This window comes from Ananas comosus, linkage group 12 (genome assembly GCF_001540865.1).
Source record: "Ananas comosus cultivar F153 linkage group 12, ASM154086v1, whole genome shotgun sequence".
NCBI classification, from domain to species: domain Eukaryota; kingdom Viridiplantae; phylum Streptophyta; class Magnoliopsida; order Poales; family Bromeliaceae; genus Ananas; species Ananas comosus.
The window spans coordinates 4,087,818-4,098,072 of record NC_033632.1 but is presented as its reverse complement, the minus strand read 5'-3'; the positions used below and the strand labels follow the sequence as shown (position 1 = coordinate 4,098,072).

The 10,255-nt window shown below is 33.3% G+C and overlaps 2 protein-coding genes and 1 non-coding gene across 4 annotated transcripts; 1 reads left to right on the top strand and 2 right to left on the bottom strand.

Moving 5' to 3' along the window:
• Nucleotides 1-2,989, bottom strand: LOC109718946 (histone H3.3). Of its 2 annotated transcripts, none has more exons than XM_020245445.1 (5): nucleotides 2,851-2,989; nucleotides 1,269-1,340; nucleotides 885-961; nucleotides 698-788; nucleotides 1-437 (listed from the first exon to the last, which is right to left on the bottom strand). In XM_020245445.1, exons 2-5 carry the CDS (start codon nucleotides 1,338-1,340, stop codon nucleotides 267-269), a joined length of 411 nt encoding a protein of 136 aa, XP_020101034.1. In that variant the 5' UTR covers nucleotides 2,851-2,989; the 3' UTR covers nucleotides 1-266. The 2 variants fall into 2 exon arrangements, with proteins under 2 accessions (XP_020101034.1, XP_020101035.1); XM_020245446.1 differs by having other exon boundaries at nucleotides 1,269-1,346; nucleotides 2,851-2,911.
• On the bottom strand, nucleotides 4,538-4,610 carry TRNAA-AGC. Its single transcript has one exon. It is a non-coding gene; the product is annotated as a tRNA-Ala (tRNA).
• On the top strand, nucleotides 4,697-8,855 carry LOC109717936 (40S ribosomal protein S6). Its single transcript, XM_020243900.1, has 6 exons — nucleotides 4,697-4,841; nucleotides 4,991-5,055; nucleotides 6,817-6,874; nucleotides 6,968-7,076; nucleotides 7,616-7,888; nucleotides 8,326-8,855. Exons 1-6 carry the CDS (start codon nucleotides 4,836-4,838, stop codon nucleotides 8,568-8,570), a joined length of 756 nt encoding a protein of 251 aa, XP_020099489.1. The 5' UTR covers nucleotides 4,697-4,835; the 3' UTR covers nucleotides 8,571-8,855.

The window sequence follows — 10,255 nt, the reverse complement described above, 5'->3', positions numbered from 1 at the left end:
TGGACAAGGAAAAAAAAAAATCACTTAAAACTAGCAAACTGTATGAAGCAACTTTCACCACCATTACCCTAAACAAAACCAACAATATTACCGCTACCCCAAAAAGAAAAAAGTAACAATATTACTAATAAAATTGGACTATAATATGATGAGCTTACCAAAGTATTTTCCAAATGAGCACTCCAAAACACAGTTACCAAAAAACTAGACAAACAATCTCACCACAACACCATCCGAATAACATACCCAAATGCAGCGTCAACAATTTAAGCCCTCTCGCCGCGGATTCTCCTAGCCAGCTGGATGTCCTTTGGCATGATTGTCACACGCTTGGCATGGATGGCGCACAGGTTCGTGTCCTCAAAGAGACCCACGAGGTACGCCTCCGCAGCCTCCTGTAGTGCTAGGACGGCGTGGCTCTGGAACCGCAGATCCGTCTGCATAAAGCAAAATCAACATAAAGGGCCAATGAGCACCACATTTAGTTACAAGGTGAATCGCAGCTCAGGTAGAGTTAATCAGAAAATGACAACAGTGAAAACCTGGATGGATTCTCAATCTTCTAACTACAGATTGAGAACAAAGTTGAATTTAGCGAGATCAATGGACCAAGGAGTAATGATGCATCATGGCATGCACACATGCACAGAGAGAGAGAGAGAGAGAGAGAGAGAGAGAGAGAGAGAGAGAGAGAGACCTTGAAGTCCTGAGCAATTTCCCTCACAAGCCTCTGAAATGGCAGCTTCCTGATTAGGAGCTCAGTGCTCTTTTGATATTTCCGAATCTCACTGAATTCAATAAAATAATAATAACACATTAGTTCATGATGAAAGTAATATGAAAAACACTAACAAAGGATAGTGAATGATAAAGCTATAAGATACCGAAGAGCGACAGTTCCTGGCCGGTAACGATGGGGCTTCTTCACACCACCAGTTGTGGGAGCAGACTTGCGGGCAGCCTATAACATCAAACGACAACATCTTATGCCACAACAAATTGAATAGAAGAAAAAAAACAAAAATAAAAAAATAAGAGTCCAAGATTAAAATTAGTCAAATATTATCCATCCAATCCATCCTCTGAATACAACTTTTGCTAGATATGGTTGTCGATATACATATCCTCATATGTTTAAATTCCAATTCAAATCCTGGTAAACTTTAAAATCAATATCCTAACCCAGAAAATATGCTCACCAAAACTAGAATTCATTTAGTATCTACATTAGATGTAATTTTTGAAAAGTAGAAAAAAACAAAGAGAACCTTAGTGGCAAGCTGCTTTCTTGGAGCCTTTCCTCCAGTCGACTTGCGAGCGGTTTGCTTAGTACGGGCCATCTGCAACTTAAACAGCATCATTAGGTAGACAATTCAAATTAAAGAAAAAAAAGAAGGGAAAAAAAAAATTCAGAACTTAAATAGGAGAGTAGGAAGACGAATAGATATTGTAGGAAAGCAAATCAGAAAACAGAACAGTTTTCACTATTCTCACCTCCAATCTTTAAACTAAAAGCTAAATCAGAAAAAAAATGCTGCACTTTACTCCATATATATCAATTAACCTCCAGTGTTTTAATGAAAAAAGGGCATCAATTTTAAGCATGCCGTGTTCCAACATCTCAAATAGGACCCACAAAATTTGATATGATTGTTGAAATCAGAACCAAAAATTTATGAAAATTTCATAACTCTGCTGAAAAAAATTAGACATCTTTTTGTAAACTTAAGATCTTCTACACAAATAGTGATTTTAAAAGTAGATGTTCACACACAAAACTCGTTTGATATCTCAACATATTCTAATGAAAGTTTTGCATGTAAAATTTTCAAGAGAGTCAAAACTTGATGCAACTTTTTAAACGATGGGTTAATTATAATGAAGGCTACAAGCTAGGAGCATTTTGTAAGTTAGCCAACAATACAGGATAAATTGTTTAAGTGGTTTTGTCGGTTTGATAAAAACGTAATAATCAATCAAGTGCTAAAAGAACTACAAGGGCTAAATGATGCACGGAATTGGGCAAAAAAAACTAGGTAAATTAAGAGCAGAATAATAATCACCAACCCTTAATTTAAAGAAAATGTTAATCAAATTCAAACAAAAAATCAGAAACCCTCATCTCCATATAAGGTTTTAAAGTAATTTTCTCTCAAAAAAAAAAAAAGAAAAAAAGAAAACCCTGAATATTTTGTAGGAAAACAGCAAAATTTTTCGAATAAAAAGTCAAAAAAATCGAAGAAAACCCTAATTGTATAACGATCCCTACTGCTAATCAATGCATTGCACTAAAGAGACGAGATTAATATTAAAAAAACAAATAATGTGCAAAAAAAAAAGAAAAGAAAAACTTGCTCTGAAAAAAAAGAAAATTCACAAACCCTTAATTCAAAGAAAATGATAATCAAATTCGAATCAGATATCAGAAACCCTGCATCTTTTACAAGTAAACAGCAAAATTATTCAAATTAAAAAAAAAACCAAAAAGATCGAAAAAAGGAAACAATAATTAAATGACGATCCCTACTGCTAATCAATGCATTGCACTAAATAGACGAGATTAATACAAAAAAATAATAATAATGTGCAAAAAAAAATCGAAAAAAAAAGAAAAAAATCATAAACTTAAAGAAAATGTTAATCAAATTCGAATCAGGAATAAAACCCTGCATCTTTTGTAAGTAAACAGCAAAATTATTCAAATTAAAAGAAAAGCCAAAAAAATCGAAAAAAGAAAACCCTAATTACTGGCGATCCCTACTGCTAATCAATGCATTGCATTAAACCGACGAGATTAATGTGCAAAAAAAGAAAAATAAAATTAAAAAGGGGGAAAGAAAAAACCTTTACCTCGTCGAATTAAGGGCGAATCGATTTCGAAAAATATAGAAAGAATTTGTTTTTAGTCGGAGGTAGAACGCAATTTATAGGGCAAATGGGGATCCGTTACATAGCTTCGTCGGTTTTTTGCATTATTGATCGGACGGTCGGTACGGATCCGGGTAGAACTTTTCAATATTTGACGGTGTAGATGAGATATTTTATTTTTTAAGTATTTAGCATGATCCTACGGATGGGATTCACCTATCAAGTTGTCACTCGGATTGCTGGCGCTGGATCCTAGCTTTCTATTGGTCATTCTGTCTTCTCGCGGATCGAGAGAGTGGTGCGGTTTTTTTTGTTTTTGTTTTTGATGTATAAATTTAAAATATTTAAAAAAAGAAAAAAAATATTTTGTTAAAAAATAAGCTTTTTATTTAATTTTTACCATTCTTTTCCACCCAAGCAAGTACGAAGGAGTACATCCAGGGACGTAGATTTTGTCAGTAAAAATATGCATATCTTTGACAAAAAAAAAAAAGTAAAAATATGCATATCTTATCTAAATACAAATATTTATTATCAAATTTTTAATTTATTTGATTCGACTTGGTCCACCATATAAATTTTTTAATTTATTTAATTTAAATTGATCAATAATATTTTAATTTTAAATTTTAAATTAATTATTTATTTTAATAAATTTATAATTATAAAAATTATACGTGGCATACTAATTAAATTTATAAAAAAAAATGATGCACTCAATTTAAAAATCAAAATATGGTTGTCTGCTCCAAAACAAATAAATTAAAAAAATTAATAATAAGATTAAAATTTAATTGGATGGTTAAATTAAAATATTTTTATTTTTTTGTATTCTATACCGGCGCAAAAACAATTTTACGCTCATCAATAGCCTTGGTAAGTTTATTTGAAGGTTCACTTTATCTTAGAGCATGTTTGATTGACTATAAAGTGAATTATAACTAAAATTTACTTATTTCAACAAAAAAATTCTGAAATTATTAAAAATGAGCCACCTACCCATGCGACTTACGAACCGCATCCAATAGCTTTCTTTCATACCATTTACAAAATATAAAAAATAAAAAATAAAAAAAACTACCGTATCTTAATAAAAAAAACTAACACATCTTAAACAAAAAAAAACAAAGAAAAAGACATGCCTTATTCCATACCATTTACAAAAAAAAAAAAAAAAAACTAGGCATCTAAAAAAATATATTTTAATTTTTTATTTTCTTATATAAAACTAAACAATAAAAGTCATAAACACTATTTTTTTTCTTTCACTTTTTTGAAATCAAACAATTAAATTCAAAAGTAATTTTTATAAAAGTCACTTTTTTGAAAAGTGACTTTTTTTTCACTTTGATCACTTACAGACAACCAAGCATGTCCGAAATAAAACTCCAAGTTTAAGAGAGAAGTTTTACACGTTGAATTTCCGATTTTCATTTTTTTTAAAAAAATATAAATTTTATTCCAACAAAACTCAAATTCAAGAAGTTTCTAGATGCTGGATTGAAAATTTTCAGTTGAAAAAACTCCATTTAAAAAAAAATTAAATTAAATAAAAGAATTTTAAATTCAGCCTAAGAAAATTCAAAATTTCAAGAAAAATTGAACACTGAATTAAAAAAATTTCCATTTAAAAAAATTTATTTAAATAAAAATATTTTTAAAACTTAAGTGGAGATGCGGGGTATCGATCCCCGTACCTCTCGCATGCTAAGCGAGCGCTCTACCATCTGAGCTACATCCCCATATACATAAAAATATCAAAATATACTGATGTTAAATAAAGGGTCAAGATTAAACGCACGAAAATTGAAACGCTGTGTTTTCTTCCTCGGTGCGGTATATAAGGGCCCCGTCGAAATCCCTCCGAAAACTTCGAAGAGAAACCCTAGTGGCCGCTTCTCCCTCCCTCCCTTCGCGCTCTCCTCTTCCTCTTCCTCTTCTCCCTCCGATCGCCTCCACGGTGCACGATGAAGGTAACAATCTCCTCTAAACCTCGAACCCTAGCCTCATGAATCCTCCATTTGCCGAAGCGATTCTCGTGTTCTTTTGATTTCGTTCGTTCTTGGTGGAATTGGTTTGATTTTTGTTGAATTTTGTCGATTTTTTCGTGCTTAATGTGCAGTTTAATATCGCGAATCCGACTACAGGGTGCCAGAAGAAGCTCGAGATCGATGACGACCAGAAACTGTGAGTTTTATTGGATTTTTCTTTTCGTTTCCGAGCTAAATTAGATTCGATCCAAGGGAGCGTTGTATGAATTCTATTGTCTGATGTTTGATATGATCCTCTTCTTTTCTTCTAATTGACCTTTGTTTGAGTTTCCATATATCTTAAAGTAGAATGTGATGGTTGTTGATCTCTAGTTTGCTAATGTATAGTAAACTTGTCAAATTTTTGCATCTCTTTTCATAGTTATTGAGTTGTCCCTGAGCTTCAAAAAGAAGCACTTTAAGTGTTCAAACTACTGCTAACTGTTTCTTACCAACAAATAGGAGCTTTTAATATAATTTTAGCTTAAAAAGGAATTAATATGGACTATTGATATGTTTTTGGAAAAAAAAAATGTAGAATTTCAAGTTGACTAAGTACCTTTAAGCGAGTAAAATATACCATTGTGGGATTCTGGACCTTGTGGATTCATTTGAGATTTCCAGTTGTCAGCTACACCGGCTCGCAAAGCTCTGAGTCCACCAAATGTAGTTATTGCCCTCTTTTAGTTCACCGAATAAGAAGAATTGTCGAATAACCTTAACCTGAACTCATTCTGATTCTCATGGAAGGCAAGACCCGTGTTTGGATTGATGAAGTTGTGATTCAGCAATATATCAAAATTATTAAGAGTAGAAACATTACTCTTGCAGTTCATCGTGAAGACACTGAGAAAATCCAGGAGGCAATCGGGTAGCCATGGGCTTAAGTTCTCAAAAACAAATTCCCTTCGAAATGGTCTAAAGCTACGTATCACGAACACTTTTATAAGCCTCACGTGTCCCTGTCGGACATGCACGTGTCCGTGTCGGACATGTGTCCGATGTAGACACTCCTCGGACGCCCGTTTAATGCTGATCCATAGCGCATACAACTAAAAAAAATATATACCTATTTTTATTTTACTTTTTCTTTGCATATGTAATGCACGATAATAAATATTTTAGCTTTTTGATGAATGCATATATTTTTTTTTTTTGACAATATAAATAAATTATGTATGGTGGAATTTTTTTTTTAAATATATGAACTATCAATGAAAATTTTACTACTTTCATTCGTATGAGAAATATAACAATATTTCACCAAAATTAATATTTTATATATAATAAAAATATATTATTATATTAATAATATTATATTTTATTGGCGGTGTTAATGCCGTGTCCGTGTCCTAATTTTTTTTAAGTTGCCGAGTCGCGGTGTTCAAGCCGTGTTGTGTCCCGTATCAGTGTCCGTGACGCCTAGGTTTGAAGTATTGTTTAATAAAAGACCCAAAAGCTAGCCTACAACTAGATGGTGCATCTCCAACATTATTCTAGTTTATACCGAACTACAATACATCAATCCAAACGTCCCTTAATGTAGCAAGTAGTGACTGAGCGAGTCCATTGTATTTGGTCTTTTGTTGAATTAATTAGAGCTAGAAGACTGATTTGACAGCACATAATTGCATCAGTATGAAATTCAAGTGTCTCTTCATGCTTTTGCAATAGATTCAGTTTATTTGTCACATTTTTTGTCTTCTTGATTGAAGTATAATTGCTTTGTCTGAAGGTATTTTAAGAAACATAGCTGTAAGGGTTCATGATCTAATTTGAGAATCCAACTATTTGTTGGACATTCTTACTCTGGAATTTTTTTTTTTCTAAGTAAACTAGAATCCACTTCCTATTGATTAGTTTTCTTTTCTTCCACTTATGTTAAGAAGCTTACTCAATGAATCTGTGACATTTGCAGTCGCGCCTTCTTCGACAAAAGGATCTCTCAGGAGGTCAGTGGGGATGCTCTTGGTGAGGTAAGCATGAGCACAACTTATTTTCCGAAAACTATTTATTCGATATTTTTCCATGAGGGCATTGATTTATTATTTTTTTTCTTTTTCTAACAGGAGTTCAAGGGCTATGTTTTCAAAATCATGGGAGGCTGTGACAAGCAGGGCTTTCCAATGAAGCAGGGTGTCCTTACCCCTGGACGTGTCCGCTTGTTGCTTCATAGAGGTAACCTTGTGTGCTGCTATTTACCTTTCTACACTTGATATCCTGTTATCCTCTTTGGATGGGCATAAGGCAGCTTTGCTACGACGTCATTTTACAATTTCTCTCTCTTATGAAGATGTCTATTTGTCTCTTGAACTCTTTTCTCTTACCAATTAATTCTTTAATCTGTCGTAGATCACCATTGGCATTCTTTTGTGTCAAGTAGATATGCACTCGACATAATCTTACATGTATATATCATCACTTTTCCTGACGCGGACAATTAAGATCTAACAAGAATTCATAAGTCTGCAACATTCAAATGAAAACAGTTAAAATTAATGGATAAGAACTAAAGTAATAAAGACTTTATTTTGCCGGAATGGATGAATTTGGCATGTTCTTGTAATGTCACCAGTTAACAACGAAAGAGTTCACCGACCAATATGTTTTTATAATTCACATGAGGTCTATAGAAGCTAACTTTAATGCATTTTTATGGAAGAGATTTCCCGTATATGTTCCTTTCTCATCTTCTTCAATCTGTCATTCCTTCCCAGGAACTCCTTGCTTCCGTGGGTACGGGAGGCGTAACGGAGAACGGAGGAGGAAGTCCGTCCGTGGGTGTATCGTCAGCCCCGACCTCTCTGTTCTGAACTTGGTTATTGTCAAGAAAGGGGAGAATGATCTCCCTGGCCTGACTGACATCGAGAAACCCAGAATGAGGGGACCCAAAAGGGCTTCTAAGATCCGGAAGCTGTTCAACCTCTCCAAGGAGGATGATGTCCGTAAATATGTTAATACATACCGCCGCACCTTTACCACCAAATCAGGTTTTTTTCTTTTTTTGTGCAAATTTATGATTCTATCTGGATTTAGGGCCTTTATATTTACATCCCTTCAAAAATTAGCTATTTTGTATTTTATACATGCCCCTCGAAATTGCGGTTTTTTACAAACATACCATTATCTAAAGTTAGGTTGTCATCCAATTGGTGGGGAAAGGTTTTCGAAGGGCTTATATGAAAACTCGTATTCTGCAGGTATACATAGGGAAATATCTCTTTGTTAGTTGGTCATTTCAAGTAGGCTGCTTTGTGATCCTTTTGGGCTGCAACAATGGATAATATATTTTGTTTTTTTGCACAAGTTTTCGACTTATTATTTCTGCTTATTAACTCCGATATTGAAGTGCTTTATATTTGTGTACTATTTTTTCATTTTGCTTAGCTTATTTTTCTCATTCCTCGTTGTTTTTGCCAATCTGCAGGGAAGAAGTGTAGCAAGGCGCCGAAGATCCAGAGGCTGGTGACGCCGCTGACGCTGCAGAGGAAGAGGGCTCGTATTGCGGACAAGAAGAAAAGGATCGCCAAGGCCAAGGCGGAGGCCGCCGAGTACCAGAAGCTCCTCGCCACCCGCCTCAAGGAACAGCGTGAGCGCCGCAGCGAAAGCCTCGCCAAGCGGCGGTCCAAGCTCTCCGTCGCCGCGTCCAAGGCATCGCCCGCCGCCGCTTGAAACCTTAGGTCCTGCCCTCCACCCCACCCTCTCTCTCTCTTTCTCTCTCTCTCTCTCGATTTTTCATTGATGAGACTGACTTTTGGACCGACTGGTTATTGACTGTTGGAGTTCTCAAGGCTTTTTCACAAGGGGTTTCACTCGGGTCGGCATTGATGATGATTTTTTTGTTGATTTGTATTGAGTTCAAATATTTCTGTTTCTTCGCGAAATGTGTTAATTATCAGCTAGATGCAGTTTCATGCACCATGAGTTTCAAAAGGATTTTACCGTAGTTTTATGCAAGATTGACTAGTATTAAATTAAGGGTGTGTTTGGTTCCACGTAAAACGGTAGAAAAAAAATTTTCGGTGGAAAAAAAATTTTACGTTGTTTGTGTTTGGTTTGTAGGAAAAGAAAATTAATTTTTTGCAACGGTTTTTTGGTTAAAAGAAAAAAAAAATTATTTAATATATTTTTTATTATATATATTATTAATATATAATAATTATTATATATTTTCTCTAATTATATATATTATATATTATTAATATATAATAATTATTATTATTATGCTATATATGAAAAATTATTATATATATATATATTTTTTTCTATTATATATATTATATATTATTAATATATAATAATTATCAGAATATATTTAATTATTATAATTTATACTTATAAACAAGATATATTTAAAATATATTATATAATAAATATATAATATAATATAATATGTAATAATAATATATATTTAATATTATAAAATAAATTATTATATATTTATAAATAAAATATATATAGGTGAGCTCATCTCGGTCCACTAGCTCTTACCGGAGCTCGTGGACCCCGATGCAAGGAAAAGCATGAGCCGCAATTTTTCATGGTGAATTTTCGTTTTCTGCTGAATCTCCACAGAAAATGAAAAAGCAAGCTTTTCCACAGAATCTGTAAAATAGTTTTTTTCGTAAATTTTTTTTACTTCAAACCAAGCGCTAGAAAAATAATTTTCAACTGAAAAAATTTTTTCTGACCATTTTATGGGGAACCAAACGCCCCTAAGCGCATATGTATTTTGCCTAACACAGTAAGCTGGCTGTTTAGTCCAAGAGACTTTCTTTTAGGCTTTTTGCAGCTTCTGGAGCACTTGGAAAAAAGAGGGTTTTGGAAGGATTTTGTTCTAGAATATACGAGCTATTTTCTCATAGAAATTCTTTGGCTAGCTTTTTGGTGCAGCACAAGCTACAAATTGGAGATAAGCTTTTATTTTTTGCGAGGCACGTATAATCTATTTAGATTCACGTGATTGTGAATTTGTGATAGGTCAAAGTTAGAGAGAGTTGAATGAGTTAGTATATGCCATTTCCAAACAAATAGGTCCTACTTTTGGTCAATTTTTCTTTTTTATATTTAATTGACACTTCTGAATATTTTGATTCAAATTATTTCTCTAAATCGAACTAAAAAATTTGTTCAAATTGACTATACGTTAGCAAAAGACCAGTAGCAGATCACAACAAATTGCAAATTCTTTTACCAAAACATTAATAGTTAAATTTTAACACTACGGCCTATTTGACTGGCCGTACCCACGCAAGTGGGTATCTGAGATTTCAAATTCTAAGTATAGTTGTCTTATATTTTTAACTAAGGTTTTTTTTGATTATCATGTCACTTTTTTTAAAAAAATTTCTATTTGG

Coding starts and splice junctions, on each gene's coding strand:
- LOC109718946 (XM_020245445.1), bottom strand. CDS start 1,340: ATGGCCCGTACTAAGCAAACCGCTCGCAAGTCGACTGGAGGAAAGGCT. Junction 962..1,268: donor GAAAGCAGCTTGCCACTAAG/GTTCTCTTTGTT, acceptor TTGATGTTATAG/GCTGCCCGCAAGTCTGCTCC. Junction 438..697: donor AAATTGCTCAGGACTTCAAG/GTCTCTCTCTCT, acceptor TGCTTTATGCAG/ACGGATCTGCGGTTCCAGAG.
- LOC109717936 (XM_020243900.1), top strand. Junction 5,056..6,816: donor ATCGATGACGACCAGAAACT/GTGAGTTTTATT, acceptor TGACATTTGCAG/TCGCGCCTTCTTCGACAAAA. Junction 6,875..6,967: donor GTGGGGATGCTCTTGGTGAG/GTAAGCATGAGC, acceptor TTTTTCTAACAG/GAGTTCAAGGGCTATGTTTT.